The 8,832-nt window shown below is 39.3% G+C and overlaps 1 protein-coding gene across 1 annotated transcript; it reads right to left on the bottom strand.

The window, feature by feature from the left end:
* Positions 1–344: 344 nt before the first annotated feature.
* On the bottom strand, positions 345–7,051 carry LOC140936347 (cyclic AMP-responsive element-binding protein 3-like protein 3-A). The gene is made up of 9 exons (XM_073385812.1): positions 6,798–7,051; positions 5,849–6,080; positions 4,208–4,407; positions 2,971–3,057; positions 2,776–2,823; positions 2,560–2,618; positions 2,225–2,293; positions 1,641–1,822; positions 345–827 (listed from the first exon to the last, which is right to left on the bottom strand). Exons 1-9 carry the CDS (start codon positions 6,915–6,917, stop codon positions 613–615), a joined length of 1,212 nt encoding a protein of 403 aa, XP_073241913.1. The 5' UTR covers positions 6,918–7,051; the 3' UTR covers positions 345–612.
* Between the last annotated feature and the right edge of the window lie 1,781 nt (positions 7,052–8,832).

Here is an 8,832-nt window from a genome sequence, read left to right as displayed (position 1 = left end):
CTAAGCTAACCCCTAAATGGAGGTTGAATTTAGGTTTTGAGACCCAGAAAAAATGTTCCTTTTCCCCTGAATAGAGGTGTCCCTTCAACAAAGGTAACAGGTACGAAGATTATGTGAACATTTTTCCGGAACCAAATTTTGTGTCCCCTGGATGGTGATGTCCCAAAGAAGAGGTTCTAGTGTTGATGTGTGCCCTGTAGGTTCTCAAACCTTTACCCTATTTACCCCTCTAAGACATAAAAACCATTATTTTAATGAAACCGTACTGAAGGATATATTGGACAAAAATTTAAAAGAGTTTCAACATGTAGGTATGTAAAATGGCAAACACATTGAACAATAAATTGTACTTCATATTTCGTTTATTTTTTCAAAACTTTACTTCTTTCATACAAAATTTCCGTTTTTGCTATTTACAACACCGTCATTTAAACTGAAATAGGATATATTTCAGTGAAACATGGGTAACTGACAATGATGCCATCAATGGCTGCTTGTCACTACTGGTTCATTTAACCTTGAGCTTTCGCAAAACAAAACACAATATCCAAAGTAAATAAAAAAAACTAAACTCAACAACTGAAATCCTATGTACACACCAGTTCCAAAATTCTACCGCTTGTGAGCTTTTATTTTATTTTCTTGACTTGTTCTGTCAATCTCAGAGACGTCCACTGTAACTTCATGTGATAAAGAACCTTGTAATGTGATGGGGGAGGCTGCCTTGAGATAATCTGAATTGTTCAAATTAAATGGAGGTGTCTCTGAAACATCTTCTGGTTCAGTTGTGTACTCTTCGTTTACTTGAAGAAGTGTGCGTGATCGGACTGCAAATAAACCAAAAAATAATGAATGACGAAGTGTGCAAGTGTTTGACCTGATCAGAAGTAGGGCAAAATTTTTGACCTGTACGGTCCATTTTAGCTTGTGTTAATACCCGAACCATGCAAGTCTTTGCAGAGTTTGCACATTAAAAGCCTAGAGCCTAGTTAGGTGTCTTTACTAAAGGCCATTCCAATGATGACACCAGCAAAAATTTGTTCAGACTCGTGTTAACAGTGCTGTAACAGAATTTGCATGGCTCTGTGTAAATGGTTGGCACCAGTAAAAAAATTTTTCCTGACCTGTGTAAACAGGGTCTGAAATAGCCATCTAATTTTTATTGGCCACTTTGAGGTAGCCCAGGAGACTGGGTAACTGTTGTCTCAAATTGCACCATGGGACTGTTTTTGTTAAATTGGCTATGAGAGGGTTGCCTAGGAAACTGGGTTAAAGTTCATCCCCAGGCCTGTCCTATTGTCAAATTTAGCATAACACAGGCTCATTCTCGAGTCCATCAAATACTGGTTGTCTTAATGTGGTGGACATATTTACACAGTTTCCAGAAAAGAAAAAGTTAAAATAATGTGATCATTTGCCAAGGTGGTCATTGAGGCAGGGTTCCATAGTTAAGTTTTGTATGCTGGATAGACACTTCTTTGAAACACACAGCTAGTATTAGTCCCCATGAAATTAGTTCATAAAAGGATATAGCTTTCCCATTACCCCTATTTAATTTGTGAAAGGTTCAATGCCCTTGAGTTCATCTCTCTGGTTTCACCCTCTCTCACACTGACGCTCCTACTGAAATAATGACTCACCAATAGCTGGAGCATATTTTGCCACAGTATCTTTCTGCTCTCCCAAGTTCATATTGTTAATAGGAAAAAGGACCAGACCAAAAGCCAGAAACAGCACCATCAGACATGTGCCAGCCTGGGCTTTTGTCGGGTGGGTAGATGCTACCAGTGCTTGGAGCTCTTTCAGTTGGTCAAGAAGAGACCTAAAAGAACATTAATTTTGGAAGCCTCATCAGTCTACTGGCATATTTTACAAGTACCAAATTATTGATAAAAATAATAATGATGATCATTTTTAAGACATAACAGTTTCTTTTTCAAGCATGAAATTATTGTTTTCCTTTAGGTATTACAATAGCCATGCACCCTTTTGTTTTTTTTTCCATGCAATTTAATGATTAGAAGTGAACCTGGAGAATACTAAATTGACCTCATCCCAGAATGAGTCTCCAATGTTCATTAATTTGTTTTTCATTACCTGGCCATAAGCTTCAGCCTCAGCCATTCAACAGGTAAATTTATGTACCCATCAAAGGAATCTGAGATGGACACTGACATGTAACTCTTTTGCACAATTACCAAATCAAAAAAATGTGGCAACTCACTTGTTTTGCTTTTCCAAATTAGCCACCTTCTTTGTTAGATTATGGTTGAGTTCTGTGCAGGCTTTTACCCTAAAAAAAGAATTTCATCTGGTTATGATGTGGTTCAGTATTATGTTCCATATTGTTTTGAACACATTATGGTACACTACTACACCTACAGGTAAGAACAAAGGAAACTAAAATTTAGCTGCAGAGATGAAAATAACCTACAACAAGTGTCCTTATAATTTTAAACTAATCAGGCAATCATATTTTGTTTAGGTCAGGACAACTTTAGACCTGGCATGGTTCAAATGCATTCATATCATAAGTACATTTAAATAAATTCAACAAACCTCTCCTCCAATCCCCCAACATAATCTTTCTTCTTCCGCCTACTTTCTTGCGCAGATTGCTACCAACAAGAAATCAGTTCAATGTCAGACAAGGGCTAGTAATGGCTAAAACTTACCAAACTTGACAATTCAAAAATTTGTTACATTGAAGGAACCTTCATGTATCAAAAAAAAAAAAATGATATTGAATTAACTTGGCATTAGCAAGTCACATACCTTGTTCTTAATTTTCCTTCTAACTTTCTTTAAAACTTTTTCTTCAGCCTGCGATGTTAAAAAAAATGGAAAGGTAAAGCTATACAATAAGTATGAATTTACAAAAAGAAGTGGATGATGTTTCATTTAATGTCGTGTAAAATTGCAACAATTGCTGTGAAAATAAAAGCCCATTTTGTTTTAAAATTTCTTTACCTTTGTCAGTGGCATATCTGTGGGCAGTGTGACCCCTTCTAATTCCAACAATCTCAGCTCCTCACTTGTTAGCACAAGTGTCTTTGACTAAATCAGCAAAAAAAATAAGATGAGTTATTATTAAGATGGAACCCTGTAAAATGTAAGTAGTACACTTAATTTACAGCTATCTCGCCCATGCTCCTATTAAGGAAATTATGAGGAAAGCTGGCGGCCTCTTCCGGATGAGAGATACAGACCCGAGATAGAGTAGGGTACCTGAAAGAGGAGCAATGAAGCAGAGAGTGAGCAAGGAAAGGTGTAAAGCCATATATAGCAACCAATAAAGTGTATTCTCTTGAAGGTGATAAAGAAGATTATGAATGTAAGGTGTATGTGTCTTATATAGTCGCTTGGGCGAGACCGCTGTAAATACTACCTCTAATGAGCAATTATTTATTTCATGTTCTCTGTATTGACAAATAATTTTACATATTATGCATGTTACCCCACTGGTACATTGTATGTAGTGATGGGGAGGTTATTTCATGAGAGTTAAGGCATAACATTTTTTTGTTGAAAGAAAACTGGGTGAAACAATAGCAGGTATAATAAACACATTTCACAGGTCAAGAGGATGGAACTGACTGAGCCAAACAGTGTTTCCACAGCAGCTTGGATGGTGATTATTAGGCCTATGAGACACCTGTGTCTTGTTTATTTATCTGTAGCACAGTAACCTTAACTGTGATCATTTATATGGGTAAATAATATTGTATGTACAGTGGCACTTCATAAAATCGACATGTGTGAGCTAGGAAATCCTAGGGTCAATTTAATAAAACTTTTACACGTGTAATTTACAAGTGCAGCCATTGTTCTAGAGTCTGAGAACTTGTAAATAACACGTATAAAAGTTTTATTAAATTGACCCCTGGTTGTTTTAATGAGGTGGTTGTACCAACAAGGTTTTCACCTACATAAAAAAAATGAGGACCAAGCCTCGGCCAAAATACTGTAGTTATGATATCAAGGTAGTTGAATACTTCAAAAATTCCTTATGTAGATTATCAGTGCATTCAAAGCAGGTTGTCAGGTATCAATGAAACATGAATCTCTTTCAAGTGGAACAAACTTCTCCTACACATTGCCTCAGTAACGTGACGAGTCTGGTAAGGAGAATCTGTTTCTTAATCCAGGCTTCGAATGGTTAATGATAAAATGACTGCAGACAATAAAACAGTGTCCCTACACTTACTCGGTTAATAAGAGAGATAGTTGGTTGGCCTGCAGTTGTTGTTGTTGTCGTTGTTGTTGCTGTTCTGGATGGCATGACTGTCACTGTACATGTAGTTGCAGGTGTTACAGAAGTTGGCAGACAAGCTGTGGTGATTGTTGTCAACTCTGAATTGTCAGTAGTTCCTTCAAAGTCTGGTAAATCAATATCAACATTCCATCCTACAAAGACAACCATGAAGAACCACTGAGCAAATAGATAATAAAATGAATATTTCTATCACTGGTACTGGGACTCAGATATTATGGTATAAGTTGGATGGTATAGCATGATGCTGATGGGGGAAACTATAAGAAAAAAAATGGGAGGAATGGCAGGCATAGCTTTAAATAAACATTGATAATAATGATGCTTTTTACTGGACTTTAGGACACAGACTTTATGCAGCTCTGCCTGCCTCTTCTTCCTCATCAAACTCTCCTTCCTCCTCAACTATTGCATCCCGATATTGTAGGTGCTCAGAAACAAGATGCTGGATAATTCAGCCTCAGTGAAAAATATATCATTTTCAATTTTTATCTTTTCTCAGAGTGGTGTCAGGGCAAGAAACTTTCTTTTCAATTCACTTGTCCCTTGGGACAAGTACAATGTGTATTTTGCTTGTCCGAACCACAAAACTACTTGTCCAAAAATAGACAACCACAACAATACTAAAGGGTAATATATAAACTTCATATTTCATTTTAGCTCATAGAATTAAAACTAACAGAACTCCACAAATTGAAAAAACATATCTTTTGATACATTTGTTTTAGTCATTGTGTTTACTTTTTGAATGGGCTGTTAAAGTTTCTCTTCTGAATCCTTGAACTCCATCTCCACATCCAATGTACATTGGGCTGCTTTTGTCAGCTAATTCAGCATACTTTCTACAAGTTGAGCAGTACATTTTGTTTGTTTCTTCTTGATACACAACCCAATCGAACTCTTTCTGCCACGCTGGTTGAAACTTTCTTATGCGCTTCGTTTCATACTTTTTCTTGTTATCTTCACTTTTTTTCTTTTTGGAATGAACAACATTGCTAGTACCATCATCAGCATCATGTGTTTCCGGTGCTGACCTCTTTAAAAAGCTAGTAAGTGTCTACTGAGACAAAGACATGACGCTTGAAGAAAAGCGCTGAAACTTGCTGAAACGTGACTGACAAGCAAGTGCAATATCGTGAGCCTGCTATTATGTTGTACAGCAGGACTCACATGGAATTTAATGGCGGCACCTCGCACGACAAAATCAAACACACAACGTAAACAAAATGATATTTTATTTTACTTTCTGTAAGAGCTACTTATTTTTTAGAGCACTTAGGTTATTAATTACGGAAAGAATATTTTATTATATATCCAAAGAAAACAGGTAAGTATAGTTTCTTGACTTTTTTTAAGTTGGACCTCTACAACTCAGTCGTCCATTCGGACAACTGGGATCACGTTTTTCCTTGTCCGAATGGAAAAGTTACCCATCCCAGACGTTCGGACGGCCCAAGTTTCCTGCCCTGCGGCATGAAATACCACCATGAATATACTTTCCCTTGCAAGAGGCCACCTTTAAAAGTAATAATACCGTTGACGCAAAAATATATAAAAATACGCTGTTCAAAATACCTCCAAGATCTATGGTGAAGTCTTCTGTGCTATGTGCAACACCAGGTGATCCTGTTGTTGAGCTGAGAATCTCACTCAATTCCACGTCATCTAAAGCATCAGGGCTGGGTGTCATGTATGAGTCTGATGATGTGCTCTCACTACGTGGTGGAGAACCATCACCAAAGTTTGTGAATTCTTGTCCAAACAAAAGACTGAGGATGTCATCATCATCACTGTTAGCAATGTTACCCTTGAAAATGAAGAGAGTATGCTTTACTGAAGATTCGAAGTAGTGCCATATCTTTTTAAAGTGTATTTTAACATAAATTCCATTCTACTGCCATTTTATTTATGTACCTGATCGCAGATTATTTCACAGCGAGACTGAGCAAAGCAAATTTAAACAGATACTGCTAATAAACACTTTTAAAGTCTGACATTGCATTCTCATTTTAACGTTCAAGTGGTCCCCTTTTTCTTGGAAGTTTGTCTTTTGTCTGTTTGTTTTTAGTGTTTGCAAAAATAGCTATCATGCATATGCTGAACAATTTGTCAATGTTGCGTACACATGAACATTATTATAATGTAGAGATGCTGAGTACACTGATCTGCATCTGTTACCACTCTAGGCAATTCCGAATCTCAAGAGTCATGAGTCATGAAAATTACACCTAAAACTTTGGCTCACGTAGTGTAGCTGTAAAAAAAAATAAGCTCATAGTTGTCCAAAATGTGTCTACACCTCTGCAAAACGCTAGCTGATAAGCAAGAGTGTTAGTTGGTTTCAAGTCCTTTTGTTCTATTGCACGTAACATAAATGCACACAGCTTCATGGTCTACATGTAAAGCAAAGTGAACATAAAGATGAGCTGCCAAATATACCTGGAATAAAGCTAACTGATAAAATTTCAGGCTTACGATGTCTGCCGAAACCGACAAGAGGGCTTTGTTTGTCAAGTTAACTTACCTCACACCAAGTGCTTAGGAAATCTGTCGAGCTTGAAAGTAAATCTTCTTCGAGTAAAGTTTCATTCTTGGCGTACATATGATCCAAAGAAACGGTGGAGGGAGATGCACTGACCACCATTTTGTCTAATGACGAAGATCAAGTAGTTCAAAGCCTGCCAACGCACACAGTTTAAACGTGGAATAATACCGTGTTTTCCCTAGTTGTCAGATTCTAATTATAGAAACAAACGTTGTGTTTTAGAATCTTACATGCTGGAAACGGTGACGTGGCAAGCAGGTGGCCGCCATCTTGAATGACGAGAAGAAACTGGAGACGAAGTTAATACATGCAGCTTCCATGCCTCGCGCGGCCAAATCCTCAAAGTGACTCTGGAGCTGACAAATGAAGACAAAGAGGGGATTGCCAGAGGAAAAAATAAAACTAAATGAAAGGAAAACAAAAATGATCAATAATAAAGCCGCTTAAAATACTGCTATTCTCAACTCCTTTGAAAGACAGCTTACAACAGGTTTTTTTTCGGTGTCGTCCCTTGCCGCAGGTTCTCGTTACAAAGCTGTATTTATCAGTGTTTGTTCGGCTACCTAGATTTAAAAATTTCTTTGGATGGTATTGTCTAGTAACACGCTACTCCGTCATTTAAAGTAGGAAGGGAGCAAGAACGCGTACCATTATTGCACATGGCATTTTCCGAATGGTAGCCGATAAAACCTTGCCGGTCGATTACATTCCCTTTTTCACTCTCTTCCGCAGAAGCCTTAAGGGTCAAGGGGCTTTGGATAGCCTGCGTGGCGGGCGCTTCCTCCCTATCCTCTACCCGCTACGACGTCTGCTACGCAGGCTAGGCTTTGGAGAGGGTAGCCTCCCCGCAGACGTCCTTTGGGGTTCGTTTGTCACGCATTCATTTCTCCCCCATGGGGGAGAAATGAATGCGTGACAAACGAACCCGAAAGGACGTCTGCGGGGAGGCTATGGAGAGGGGGGATAAAAATCGCGCGTTCTTACCATCGTCTCCTCCGTGTAAATCGCCTGTTCCAGGTGTTCGGATAGTGGAGTGGGAAGAAAGAGAGCAAGAAAACAATAAGGAGGAAAAGACGGAGAGGGAGATTTGTTTTGTTATGTGAGATTTGTTTTCAAAAGGTCATTCCGCCCCAACCTCGTCCCCAGGGCTTTTCCCTTAAAAAAAGGGTGGGGCGGCGCCCCACCCTTTTTTTAAGGGAAAAGCCCTGGGGACGAGGTTGATTCCGCCCACTTTCCCTCGCTCTCACCCCTACTCTTCCCCCCCCCCCACCCCCACATCTCTTTGCGCTGTCACCACAATCTAAACGCCTAGACTGCTTGCAGTCTGCCCTTTTCTCTTAAAATTCGTCTAGTTCGTTATCTCATCCAGCGCGATTGCAAACCACGACGTTATTACTACAATAAGGGATCTGAGACCTTACGCCCTCGTTTCTCGCGGCTCGCGGCTTTTCCGCTTGCGTGCAGTAACTAAGCAAAGAAAAATAAGAGACTGCTTGCAGTCTACTAAACACCTGGAACAGGCTACCGTGTAAACTTTTTTTAACTCGTGGGAACGCGCGAGCGTACCACGAGTTATTGCAGGGACAGAGATATGCAAATGAGTCACTCGCTCACTCGCAGTAGACGGACTTCGTAATTAATCGAGTCCGAACTCGAGAGTGCGAAGATCTATCGCTTCCGAAGAAGCACGCGCTCTTGAAGTTCGGTGGGATCAAATTCTTCGCTGAGAGCGTGCATCGTTCGGCGTTCGCTGCTCAGACTCAGAGTTTTCTTTATGGCAAATTTTCTACAGCACGGTTAGAGGTCTTACCAAATTTAAGACACGTAGGAGTCTTTCAAATGAGGTCGATGGTTAACTTGGGGATTGGATTTCCAGAGCCTTTGACTCGTCCAGGCGTTAAACTTGGCGAGAAAATGAGCAATTACTCTTCTGATTCCGAAAGATCACGGGGGATATACAAATTCCAGCTTGCTGGAAAGTGATCTGAAAGTAAGAAAATGTCATGCCATGCTA

The sequence above is a fragment of the Porites lutea genome, chromosome 5, assembly GCF_958299795.1.
Source record: "Porites lutea chromosome 5, jaPorLute2.1, whole genome shotgun sequence".
NCBI classification, from domain to species: Eukaryota; Metazoa; Cnidaria; class Anthozoa; order Scleractinia; family Poritidae; genus Porites; species Porites lutea.
The sequence above is the reverse complement of the archived record's forward strand: the minus strand, read 5'-3'. Positions and strand labels throughout refer to the sequence as shown.